This window comes from Topomyia yanbarensis, unplaced genomic scaffold (assembly GCF_030247195.1).
Source record: "Topomyia yanbarensis strain Yona2022 unplaced genomic scaffold, ASM3024719v1 HiC_scaffold_20, whole genome shotgun sequence".
Classification (NCBI taxonomy): domain Eukaryota; kingdom Metazoa; phylum Arthropoda; class Insecta; order Diptera; family Culicidae; genus Topomyia; species Topomyia yanbarensis.
This window is the reverse complement of record NW_026683382.1, coordinates 175,940-189,337: the sequence shown is the minus strand read 5'-3', so window position 1 is coordinate 189,337 and position 13,398 is coordinate 175,940. Positions and strand designations below refer to the sequence as shown.

Here is a 13,398-nt window from a genome sequence, read left to right as displayed (position 1 = left end):
TCTTAAAGAATAAAATTAATACAATGACTAAATGAATATGCTGAAAACGAGCTCGACACCCTGTATGGACTAGCTCTCACAACTCCAAAGTCTGTTCGCTAGACGTTATTCGATCAAAACAAGTTAGAATTAGATAAGAAAACACTTTCCCACTGTGTCGTTGAAGTTCCACGATCACCCCTGAGTGTAGGCAGCACTAGGGGGTAATAGACAAAACGATAAATTCAGTACACCTGGTTCGAATCTGTACTATAAATGCTGAATTAACGTTTATGTCCTTTATTGTTTATGCCCCACGCTTCATAAACCACGTAGAGCAACAATTTTAAATTTTCAGTGGAATTTACTCAATACTTTGCTTCCAGACCAATGCTTTTCGAGCATGGAGTCATTCGCGCACAGTTTGAGGTCAGCGCAACGCTCTCTGTAAAGAGATGACCGGATCATGCTCAGGTAGAAATAGACTTTACCAAGTATTAGTGTACGCTGTAAAATAGCATATTATTTGCATTTCAGATGCTTCTTGCGGTATCTTATCATCATCTTGTGATCTTGGCAGTAATCAGCACTTTAAATGACGATGAAGTAATGGTCTGCGGGCAAGGTATTAATGATACCAGGTATATACTGAATGGCAGCTAGTTCCGCGACGTGAATTGTAGCAGGATCACTGACTTTGAATGGGACAGCAAAATTTTCGTTGAAGATTCGGAAGCCTGTGGACCCGTCGAGAATTGGGTCATCAAATGAAGAATAAAATTAGCCTTTTATTTCATGAACCGATAGAGCTCATCTCTCTAAATATAACAATATATTCTCAAATTAGTCAAAATTTCAATATTTTCAAATCGCTTGGGATTGGTGGATCGGACAAGATCGGAAGAGTTCGAATATTTTTTGTATAGCTGAAATCTTGTATTGTAATACTGCTTCAGCAACTTTGCCAGATCTAGCCGTATAATGTAACTTTTTTATAATTCAAATTTGGAATAAAATGTATTTTTTTAGTTGGTGCAATACACAGCAAGTTTACTTTTTTTAGTTAGTTTTAAGCTGAAGTGAAACAAACGGTGGTGTTGAACTACGTTTGTAATAATATTATCTTATTTAATACAGTCACCATCACTAGAAAGCGATTTTGCTGAATATATAACGAAAACGATTAAAATATCCCTTAAAATATCACCATTGGGCATACATGCAAAAATTCTTTAACAATTTTTGATATACTCCTAATTTTGCCACGTTATACAGTAGGTTCTTAGGTATGTAAAAAAAAATATAACGAAACAAAAAAATCGAAAAAAAATATTTTGGTTTTTGGCCAAGAATTTGTTCTAGTTACTCCTCTGTGCGGTGTGAGAAAAAACTGCTTTTTTCGTTTTCCAAGATGGCCGCTTTTTCAAGCTTTCTCAGTAGAACCTTAACGTTCGCTGCATCGAAAAAAAAATCAAAAGGAGCATATGGCTTAATGACCCAATTGATCCGTCAGTGTAGAACATTTGGCTGCAGTCTACTTGATTGTATTTATTATAAAACATGTTTGGGATCACATGCGACCGAATGTAATTCCGGGATTCCACAAATCTCCTCCTTCATGGATGTACCGAAAAATACAGTTGAATCAGAAGTATCTAAGAGATGAGCACGGTTATAGTTATACGAAGAAGAATTGATGCTCTGTGCCATTGTAATCGAGTACAAGGACAAATCGATTTTTTAGCGGAAGGACATCCGCCAGTACTTCTAGACTCATTGTATTGGTCGAGTGCATGCAACCCAAAGCGATACGAAAACAGCGACACTGGATTCTCTCTAGTTTGATGAAATGTATGTTCACAGCGGAGCGAAAGCAGAAACATCCGTACTCCATCACTGATAGCATCGTTGTTTGCTACAGCCTGATCAGTTGAAAGTTGATCCTTTGTTGGCACCTCTGTTTCAGATACTTAAAGTGACATCTATAGATCTTCTGTGCCGGGGCGGAATTCGGACAAACCTTCTTGGCGAAATCGAATATTCAACGGTTTGAATATTCCGCGCCCTCGTTAGTACTGTTTTGGTTTCGCAAACGCCGTGTCGTGCCCAAAGAGTACTCATCGATGTTTCTCTCGTTAGTCCGGCAACGAACCGGCGCCAGTAACTACGTTTCTGCGTTTTCATCAAACTCTTCATTCGCATTTCTAACGTTACTTCGATGAGTTAGCCATCGAAAGAAAAGAGAGGCCATTTAGCAGTCAACTGCTTCAAAAATGTTCTTACTGTATGGAGAAAAGCTAAGCTAAGACTTTTAATAGGATCAGTAATATTGAAAGCTTTTATTGTCCTGTCCAATATGTCCGAGAGTTTGATAATTCCAGTGCAGTGATCATTCTCGAATTGAAACAAAGGAATACTTGGAATTTCTGATGTTCCTGGAAGCGCTAGGAACTCTTTATTTGAGCATAATCCTCCAAGACCAGGAGCTATTTGCTTCGGTTTGGTTGCAAAACTTCCAATAGATGTCACTTCCAGAGCCCCGTCAAGGCACACCTTCCGGCCTTTACAATGAACTTTAGGAGAGGAAATGTTCGTCCTCTTCGTATAACTTCTAGGCACCCTAGTAAACGTGGGTCATCAGCCTCGCCCTCGCATTCTCCACAGCGGGCCTTAATGCTACAATGGTTGGCTGAGAGGCCCAATTGTTTACACGTAGTGCAATTCATGACCCGTGATACAAACAGACGGACAACTAAACGGACTTTGTGCAAGAAGATGTAGTTCGGTAAGGCAGTTCCAGCGAAGGTCACCAGATGGGAGTTTGATTAGAGGTATGTTTTATTACCATCTTCCTCGACTAATACTGAATGCAAACGCTTGCACTCAAATATTTTCACCGGCTGAAGTAAGCGGTCTTTAAAATAGTCAGCCGATCCTCGCACGTCAAACTCTCATCGGTGACGACGCCTTCAGACTGTACTTTTACATCTGGAATATACACATAATAGTCCTTCGTAAAGTGCTCGCAGCAAGCAATATCGTTTGTCTGCTTTGAATTAGTAAAAACGACCCTGATCCTGTCTGAGCGGACCTTTCTTATTTCGGTCACAGCCGAGAACCGTTCCGTCAGGTCTTTTGAAAACTGTAATAAATTCAGCTGTTTTGTTTTGGACCGAAAGAAAACCACAAACCGACCGGTCGAGAGCTCTGGATATTGTTTAGGTCGGGGGAGAGCCTTGGAAGTCGATTCGACCTGCATTTGGCCGTGCGGGGAGGGAGCCATCGACAGCGTCGACGCACGGGATTAGCACCGGCGCAGACGGGAATAAGCCGTGAATGTGTCAAAAAAGGTAGATATCACTTATCTGTATATTCGTTTCCCACGGCGCACCAGTCCAGCTTATATAGCTGGCTATTGTTCAATCTTCACTATGCGAACAAAAGGAATGCGGCCTAACGGCTAACGCACACACAGAAGAAGAAAAAGTCCAAAAACTCGAGGCAGAGAATGCGCAAGATAACCTTGAACGCGGATTAGCACTATTCTTTGTCGCTATACACTTACGGACTGGAAAAACACTTGTGCTTCGATCGAGCGCTCGTAAACGAATTACATAGGATATATATGCGGCATGGATGTACCGAAAAATACAGTTGAATCAGAAGTATCTAAGAGATGAGCACGGTTATAGTTATACGAAGAAGAATTGATGCTCTGTGCCATTGTAATCGAGTACAAGGACAAATCGATTTTTTAGCGGAAGGACATCCGCCAGTACTTCTAGACTCATTGTATTGGTCGAGTGCATGCAACCCAAAGCGATACGAAAACAGCGACACTGGATTCTCTCTAGTTTGATGAAATGTATGTTCACAGCGGAGCGAAAGCAGAAACATCCGTACTCCATCACTGATAGCATCGTTGTTTGCTACAGCCTGATCAGTTGAAAGTTGATCCTTTGTTGGCACCTCTGTTTCAGATACTTAAAGTGACATCTATAGATCTTCTGTGCCGGGGCGGAATTCGGACAAACCTTCTTGGCGAAATCGAATATTCAACGGTTTGAATATTCCGCGCCCTCGTTAGTACTGTTTTGGTTTCGCAAACGCCGTGTCGTGCCCAAAGAGTACTCATCGATGTTTCTCTCGTTAGTCCGGCAACGAACCGGCGCCAGTAACTACGTTTCTGCGTTTTCATCAAACTCTTCATTCGCATTTCTAACGTTACTTCGATGAGTTAGCCATCGAAAGAAAAGAGAGGCCATTTAGCAGTCAACTGCTTCAAAAATGTTCTTACTGTATGGAGAAAAGCTAAGCTAAGACTTTTAATAGGATCAGTAATATTGAAAGCTTTTATTGTCCTGTCCAATATGTCCGAGAGTTTGATAATTCCAGTGCAGTGATCATTCTCGAATTGAAACAAAGGAATACTTGGAATTTCTGATGTTCCTGGAAGCGCTAGGAACTCTTTATTTGAGCATAATCCTCCAAGACCAGGAGCTATTTGCTTCGGTTTGGTTGCAAAACTTCCAATAGATGTCACTTCCAGAGCCCCGTCAAGGCACACCTTCCGGCCTTTACAATGAACTTTAGGAGAGGAAATGTTCGTCCTCTTCGTATAACTTCTAGGCACCCTAGTAAACGTGGGTCATCAGCCTCGCCCTCGCATTCTCCACAGCGGGCCTTAATGCTACAATGGTTGGCTGAGAGGCCCAATTGTTTACACGTAGTGCAATTCATGACCCGTGATACAAACAGACGGACAACTAAACGGACTTTGTGCAAGAAGATGTAGTTCGGTAAGGCAGTTCCAGCGAAGGTCACCAGATGGGAGTTTGATTAGAGGTATGTTTTATTACCATCTTCCTCGACTAATACTGAATGCAAACGCTTGCACTCAAATATTTTCACCGGCTGAAGTAAGCGGTCTTTAAAATAGTCAGCCGATCCTCGCACGTCAAACTCTCATCGGTGACGACGCCTTCAGACTGTACTTTTACATCTGGAATATACACATAATAGTCCTTCGTAAAGTGCTCGCAGCAAGCAATATCGTTTGTCTGCTTTGAATTAGTAAAAACGACCCTGATCCTGTCTGAGCGGACCTTTCTTATTTCGGTCACAGCCGAGAACCGTTCCGTCAGGTCTTTTGAAAACTGTAATAAATTCAGCTGTTTTGTTTTGGACCGAAAGAAAACCACAAACCGACCGGTCGAGAGCTCTGGATATTGTTTAGGTCGGGGGAGAGCCTTGGAAGTCGATTCGACCTGCATTTGGCCGTGCGGGGAGGGAGCCATCGACAGCGTCGACGCACGGGATTAGCACCGGCGCAGACGGGAATAAGCCGTGAATGTGTCAAAAAAGGTAGATATCACTTATCTGTATATTCGTTTCCCACGGCGCACCAGTCCAGCTTATATAGCTGGCTATTGTTCAATCTTCACTATGCGAACAAAAGGAATGCGGCCTAACGGCTAACGCACACACAGAAGAAGAAAAAGTCCAAAAACTCGAGGCAGAGAATGCGCAAGATAACCTTGAACGCGGATTAGCACTATTCTTTGTCGCTATACACTTACGGACTGGAAAAACACTTGTGCTTCGATCGAGCGCTCGTAAACGAATTACATAGGATATATATGCGGCAGGATAATTCTCAAGTAAAATCATCACAAGGATTTTCGTCGACCAACTAATGCGAATCCACGCGTACCACCAGCGTTGTCAACAATTTTTTTAAAAACTGGAATCTCTCTTTAAAAAAACTGGATGCTCGAAAAACTAAATTGAGAACATTGAAAAATCACAAACAACAAAGCCACCTGTTCAGGTAGCCATATCGGAATCTAGCCTAAATAAGTTTTTTTTTATTATTTTTCATGGGTTTTCTAGAAAGCAATCTTGAGATGTCAATAAACTCTATCCAGAGTCTTTTCGCCGATATGCAATATTGGTTCGGGATTCGATACATCATGACCTATAAAGTGAACCAGGACCGTTTAGAAAATTTGTTCGGGAATTTTCGCTAAAACGGAGAACCACATAACCCTCAATATCCGTTAGATGCACTAAACCGGTTAAGGCTTATTATGCTTGGTAGAGGATTATAACGACAACTAAACCGAAATTAGAATTCACAGGACATTGGCATTCAAGAAGACATTGTAATATGTCGCATTTTCGAAGAAGCGCATATTTATCCGGAAGAGGAAGAATCGGACGAAGAGGATATTTCAAGCTGACTCAATGATTGTACCGGTGAAGCTGACGACGAAGAATGGGCACTAGAAGTTGATGGATTTTCTTGTGCCACGGTAATCGTCGCTCAACCACTCAATCGGGTAATACACGCACAAAATTGAGGAACTAGATGAATAGACGCCCAGGAAAAAAACGAATTTGTAAAAGCTCAATCGGCCTAGCCCTGAATCGATTTGCATTCCCACCAGAAGTGTCTGCTACAAATTCGACCCAAATCGGACAAGTCTAGCTACCGGAATAGCGTATTCGAGGTTTGTATGGGATTTTTCCAATTTCCATTAATAAAGCTCACTAACTTGCATTTCCACCGCTAGGTGGCACTGTATGCATTAATTTATCACTGCAAGAGAGTAAGGAATATAATTTCCTTGTCTACAACTTTGTCGAAGACTGCATATCAATCCTACTTCCTTGGAAGACGTTATTAAGTGAGTCAGTTTTACATTGGCTCTTAGAACACATGGTGGTGAATCAGTAGGCGATTCCCAGAATCTTCATTTTCTGCTAAATAACGGTCCTATCATTAGAGCATTATTACGTTTGGGGTAAACGTTGGTGACATTCTCGACAATACTCGCAATTGCAAAGTCGAGTGGCTTGATATCCGGAGATGAGTTACATTTCTTTGGCCCAAAAATGCTTCAAATTATGATGGAACCACGTTTGCACGCCTTTTGCCGCGTATACTATTGCTGAATCTTGGGTAGGGCAAATTTCAACGTCATAAAACTCATTTTCCATGGTAAAACTTTCGGCTGTAAAAACTTCAGATGTACTGATTGATTTCCACGCCATCCGGAACTCAAAAATCAGATTTTTTACCATTTGAAGTTACGGCAGCCCAAATCATAACCGAATGCGGTTTATGCGTCCTTTATTCATATTTACACTGGGATTAATGGAATCAAGAGTGCCCTATTATTTCGATGGTTAAATTTGCGGGTTACATTGAATAAACTCCCATCCATATAGATAACGTCAGGAGGATCTGCAAACCAACTTTTTAGCATTTTGCATCTTTTCAGCCATTTTTTTTTTTCGTTGCCTCAAAAAGAAGCTGGTGTTGTCGTAGTTCGTGTGAATACAATCCACGGTCTTTTTTCACCATGATTTGGATCGTTATACGTGACACATTATACTTCTTAGCCATTTGTTTCATGGATCTGGTCGAACTGCGACGTATTTCATTGGTCACAGCTTTAATCAATGCATTTGCCCTTGCTGAACGATGCCTTTTTGATCCTGGATGTCTAGATGCTTCACTTTCATCTTGCAATTGTTTCTTGCATCGTCGGACAAATTATCGATTCACACCGAGCAGCTGCGTTATGTCTCTGTCCTCTGTTTCCTGAATAGTTCCAAAACTGCACATCGATTGGATTCCTCTCCATAGTTCTGAAATTTAACAATATCACTAAACAATTATTACATAAATTTTATCACAGATATTCAGCTAAGCAGGCAAATGCTATATTATTCCCTAAGGAGAAAATTGGTTTAAACCCGTCTTTATGCATGAAATGGACATCGGGACATCGTAAGTTGGAAGTCGTTTAGTGTGTGTTCACAAGTAGTGTTTCCAATTTTGAACTTAGCGTCAGCCCGGTGCATTAGTCAAGTACCGTGGCTGTAAAGATACAAAGTCGAAAAGCAAACACCTGGACTAATTATAGTTAGGTTTTGCGCCCTTCATGCATAAAGACGGTTTTGAAGCAATTTTCTCCTTAGGGAGTAATATAATTTTCCAACGCTTTCTTGCTGATTTGAGTGTTATGACGTCACACAATTCCGGCCGCTTTCACTGCGTTCACTAACACAGTCACAAACTGCAAATGCTCCTACCCTTCACATAGCATTATGAGTTTACCGGATCAATAACACAGAGTACATACAGAACACATCGTCGACCTAGTCATTACTCACATAGTTGTTGTCGAGGTAAGTACGCTTTTATTTTGTTCTGTGTCCCTTGAAAACTTCTTTGCAAACCCTGTGAAATATATTTTGTGGTAGTTTTTGGAAACAAAAAATTGCAATTTAATTTAAAACAACTGTCGACTTGTGCACAATGCCGGGTTTGGTTTAATTTTTGCATCAAGACAAAGAAATTAACTTCATAGCTTACAACTGCGAAAAATGTAAAATTTTAAAATCGATTAAAATATAGTGAAATGCTGCGCAAAATGACTCATTCTTTACAGTAAACTGTTTTGCAGAACCGATCACAAGCGGTGAAAACATTGAAAATAAAACATTCGATAACGGTTGTTGTTCGCAAGTAGGAAACACAAAGAGGATGAAAAAATAATACAAATATGCCTGCCTAGATTTATTTGCATTCAAATCTGCTGACCAGCTGAATGAGATTTATGACAAAGCGTCGCAAAATTTGATCTATTGTTTGTGGTAGCGGGTGAATCCCATATTCATTATTTTTCTTGATATTTGAACATTTTAGCCTACTGCAACCACAACCAAAGATGTCTGACAGTGTTCCACTGATAAAATTGCTGATCGATAGATAAACAAAATGTCCTAAACAAAGAAGACATCAAATTTCTCCTCGGCTCAGATTTAACTGCTGATGTTCTGTAGTATTTTGGCGACGTCAGACGGATCATATTCACAATCCGGATTAGCTTTATCCACTATTTGTTGATTTACGTGAGCGACTGTATCCTTTGTTTCTCCGTTGATTTAGTTTGTAAAAACCGCATATAGATTTGCTCTTTTGCAGTCGTGTGACTAATGTAGAACAGCATATATATGTACATGGAGACGGACGATTTATTTTCCTTGTTTGTTTGGCCTTGACGACGGCGTAGTAAGCATAACTATTTGTTGTTTACTTCGTTGTTTTAAAATTTTACTGTACGGTTTTTATCAAGCCTTAAACTATGTACTAGAAATAATTTCAAAACAAACATTGAACAAGTTAGGAACCATTTATTCGTGTTTAGTTCTATTTATCTTTGGTTACATCGCTTCAGTTTGCTTTGACTACGCATGAAATCCCGCACAATTTTTTTGTAGGTCGGTGGGATGATAAACGTGTCAAATATAGAGACAAATTTATTAGCGCACCAATTGTTCTCTAACGTGCATCCGCCTTGCACTGGCTAGCATGGTTACTTTCGTATGTTTGTCACTACGCAGCACTAACTAAAAGCAGGGCCAAAAGAGAATTATAATCTCTTCTATTCTGGCTCATCATTTATTTTAAATGAATCAAGCATGGTAATTAAGGGTCTTTTAGTCTATTAATATTTTCACGCGATGATCTCAGTTTAAAATACACGACCTCTCCCATACAAGCACTGCATCATTGTTGTTTATACTTGTTCAGTGCATTATAGGCTGACGCAAATAACCTCCCTTTGCCACTATCTCAACCAATGGTAAACAAGTGCCAGACTATCACCATCCACCACCAGATTGTTTTCGTTCAATCCATCTGACCCGTTGTTCTCTTTTTTCTATCAATTTCCAGGAAATTCAATACAGACAATGAAGTATCTGCTCCTACTGATGGCCCTCGGGCTGGTCCGAGGTCAGCTCAATCCTCTGTCGCAGGCCTTCATCAATGAGATCAACGCTAAAGCGACGACCTGGCGGGCCGGGCCAAACTTTGCCCCGCAAACTTCGATGGCCTACATCCGCGGGCTAATGGGTGTCCACAAGGATGCGGACAAGTTCAGAGCCCCGGTGTTGATACACGAGCTGGAGGACGATGACGATTTACCGGAGAATTTCGATGCTCGCGAGCAGTGGCCCAACTGTCCTACCATCCGGGAGGTTCGCGATCAAGGTTCGTGCGGTTCCTGCTGGGCTTTCGGAGCCGTGGAGGCCATGTCCGATCGGTACTGCATTCACTCGGGTGGAAAGGTACATTTCCGAGTATCCGCCGAGGATTTGGTTGCTTGCTGTCACACTTGTGGTTTTGGCTGTAACGGTGGTTTCCCGGGGGCCGCCTGGAGCTACTGGGTTCGTAAGGGACTTGTCAGTGGTGGTCCGTACGGATCGGAACAGGGTTGCCAACCGTACGTCATTGCTCCCTGTGAACACCACGTTAACGGATCTCGTCCGGCTTGCGATGGGGAAGAGGGAAAGACCCCGAAATGTACGAAGAAATGCCAGTCTAGCTACAACGTACCATATGCTAAGGATAAGCACTACGGTAAATCGTCCTACTCGATCGGCAGACACGAGCAGCAAATTCAGAAGGAGATCATGACGAATGGACCGGTTGAGGGTGCTTTTACGGTGTATGAAGATCTGCTGCAGTACAAAGAGGGCGTCTATCAACATGTGACTGGGAAGATGCTGGGTGGACATGCGATACGTATGCTGGGATGGGGCGTTGAAAACGATACCAAGTACTGGTTGATTGCCAACTCGTGGAACAGCGATTGGGGAGATAATGGATTCTTCAAGATTCTGCGTGGTGAGGATCATCTCGGTATCGAGAGTTCGATTGCTGCTGGTTTGCCAAAGATTTAGAGCGTGGATTTGCATTTCAACAGAGGCTCAAGTTTTTTGCATGTAATAGTGAGTAATTCGCATCAACTGAATAAAGACTTCTTTAGAGACTAAGCCGTTGTTGATTTTGAATTTACTACATTGTTAACTCTAGTTCCTTCTGTTCCTAAACAAGTCTTCATGGCGACATTGCAGATTCACATTCTCTTAGTCGTCCAACCACGCGATAAATAGAATGACTGAGAGGAATTGAGTCTGCCACGAAACCCGCAGACTATGCCACCTTGAATATTTAGAGCTACGAATACAATTATAATGAGAAAATAAAAAGGCATTCGCTTCGGTGTTGGTTTGTTTTTTCCTATTAATTGCCTCAACAATAAACTAATTCATACAACCCGGATTATAGTCGACATCAATCGCATAACCTACTAGCCCACTTTTTACACTGCGACTGTATTCCGCTTTGGAAATATTTCCACGCAGATCTAAGATCACACTGAACACAGACTAAGTCAATTCCACTATACATTTGCATTGTATTGCATTTACCGTACTTCCATTCAGTCGATCATCTTTGTTTCCCCCCACAAGCCACACCGTGCTTATCAGCAGCAACAGACAGAGAGAGAAAGTTCAGCTACCTTTCGCCATAAGAAATCTGCTGATCTGCAAAACTCTTATCAACAGCAAATCATCACTTCGGCATAGCCACAAGCACCCGCCAGTCCAACAGTGTTCGCCGTGTAACTCTATCGCGCTTACAAGATCTCTCCCCGATCCATTCCGACAGACCAAATGGTCACCAAACTGTGGTCGGTCCTGCTCGTACTGTCCAGCCTGTTTACGGCTGCTTTACTATCAGCTACTTCCGGTCGACACGGTGATGCCCCGTTCAACGATCGCTTCCTCAATCAGGTGCTGGAGCGCGCAAAAACATGGACCCCGGATACGTCGTTCGAAGCGGGCATCCGCTTCAGCACATTTCGCAATTTGGATGGTATCTACCAGAGCCAGCTGGATTTTACGCTGCCGACAAAAAGGCACCACACAATCGAAGAAGTGCACATTCCGAAACAGTTCGATGCAAGGGAAAAGTGGCCGTACTGCAGGTCGATTGCGGTGATTCGGAATCAAGGAACATGCGGATCATGCTGGGCCGTGGCTGCTGTTAGCGTGATGTCCGATCGGTTGTGCATTCATTCGCAGGGAAGGCTGGATGTGGACCTAGCCGCGGAGGATCTGATGGCATGCTGTAAGGATTGTGGAAATGGGTGCAATGGAGGCTTTCTAGATGGGTCTTCCTTTCAATACTGGGTGGATGTTGGGTTGGTGAGTGGAGCACCGTTCAATAGTACGGAAGGGTGCAAACCCTATCCATTCAAACCGTGCGAATATCCGTTCAAAAACTGCCACAAGGAAGAAACTCCAAGATGTTCGCATCACTGCGTACACGGATTCGATGGCAGATATCGAACGAATAAATTTTTCGGCCGCGTCGCCTACAAGATTCCGAACGACGAGCGAATGATTCAGGTGGAGATTATGACCAACGGACCAGTGGAGGCGGGTTTTACTGTGTACGAAGATTTGTTCCTGTACCGGAGTGGTGTGTATAAACACGTTGTGGGGAAACAGGTTGGCAAACACGCGATTAGGATCATCGGCTGGGGGAAGGAACAAGGGCTACCATACTGGCTGATTGCCAATTCGTACGGACCGGCGTGGGGCGAAAAAGGTTACCTGAAGATGCTGCGAGGATCAAATCATTTGGGCATCGAGAATACGGTAATAGCCGGGTTACCCAAAGTGTGATGAGAAATTTGAGTGTTAATGGTGGTTTTTTTGGCATTCTGCAGAACACAGCTTATTTGGGAATCATAAAAGTTATGATAGTTAAAGTTGAAAACTTGTGTATTCGAACTCATTTAATATTTCGCTCCAATAAAACATTGATTTGAAATTCGTTCATTCTTTGTTGCCTTTCTTTCAGAAACGGACAATATATTTTATTGATATTTTCACTCTAGAACGTGTTTGAACAAAGTTAATTTGTAATATGTTTAGTATATATCAAGAGTGCTGATTCAAATGGTCCTTAGTGACAAATGTAAACAAACTGAGTTATTTGCAGCGCAGCATGTGATTACAACATAGCTAACGAATACCGAAAACCAGGATTCATTCTACCCAGTATTTATGAAAATAACAAGCATTATATAAAAAGTCGCAAAGTTTTCATGATCATATTTTGAAATTTTGCACTTGAGACCTTTTAAATTGAAAGGACCTATGTGTGAAACATTTCAAAACCTCTGCAGCTGTTCATAGGCGCCATGCAAAAACGACGCATGATTCATTTCATTCTGTTTTTTCCCACTGCACATAGGTACCTAGTAAAAACGTCCTAAGCATCAAAATAAAAGAAATTATTTTCTTCTGTTTATGCGACTTATTTTCGAAGTTGAATTTAGAAAGTATAATAAATTAAATGATAATTGGAAAGCTTAGTTATTCTAAAGTAACATGCCATTCGTTGGTTTTAACCACTTCCAGCCAATGGTTTGTTAATATAAACTAAAGTTTTCCGCACTTTTTTTCTGCAAGACTTCTGTTAAATCCAGTGCAACTATTTACCATAGTAATGAAGAACATTCGTATTCCGGTGCTCATTTTGTC

General features: G+C 41.7%; 2 protein-coding genes across 2 annotated transcripts; both read left to right on the top strand.

Annotated features, from left to right (window-relative positions):
- Positions 1–9,697: 9,697 nt before the first annotated feature.
- On the top strand, positions 9,698–10,833 carry LOC131694928 (cathepsin B-like). The gene has a single exon (XM_058983467.1). The coding sequence runs from the start codon at positions 9,748–9,750 to the stop codon at positions 10,738–10,740; it is 993 nt and encodes a 330-aa protein (XP_058839450.1). The 5' UTR covers positions 9,698–9,747; the 3' UTR covers positions 10,741–10,833.
- A 139-nt stretch (positions 10,834–10,972) lies between these two features.
- On the top strand, positions 10,973–12,688 carry LOC131694927 (cathepsin B-like). Its single transcript, XM_058983466.1, has one exon. The coding sequence runs from the start codon at positions 11,518–11,520 to the stop codon at positions 12,532–12,534; it is 1,017 nt and encodes a 338-aa protein (XP_058839449.1). The 5' UTR covers positions 10,973–11,517; the 3' UTR covers positions 12,535–12,688.
- The last annotated feature ends 710 nt before the right edge of the window (positions 12,689–13,398 follow it).

What these genes read in the sequence shown, in the direction of transcription:
- LOC131694927 (XM_058983466.1), top strand. Translation starts at nt 11,518, where the DNA reads ATGGTCACCAAACTGTGGTCGGTCCTGCTCGTACTGTCCAGCCTGTTT.
- LOC131694928 (XM_058983467.1), top strand. Translation starts at nt 9,748, where the DNA reads ATGAAGTATCTGCTCCTACTGATGGCCCTCGGGCTGGTCCGAGGTCAG.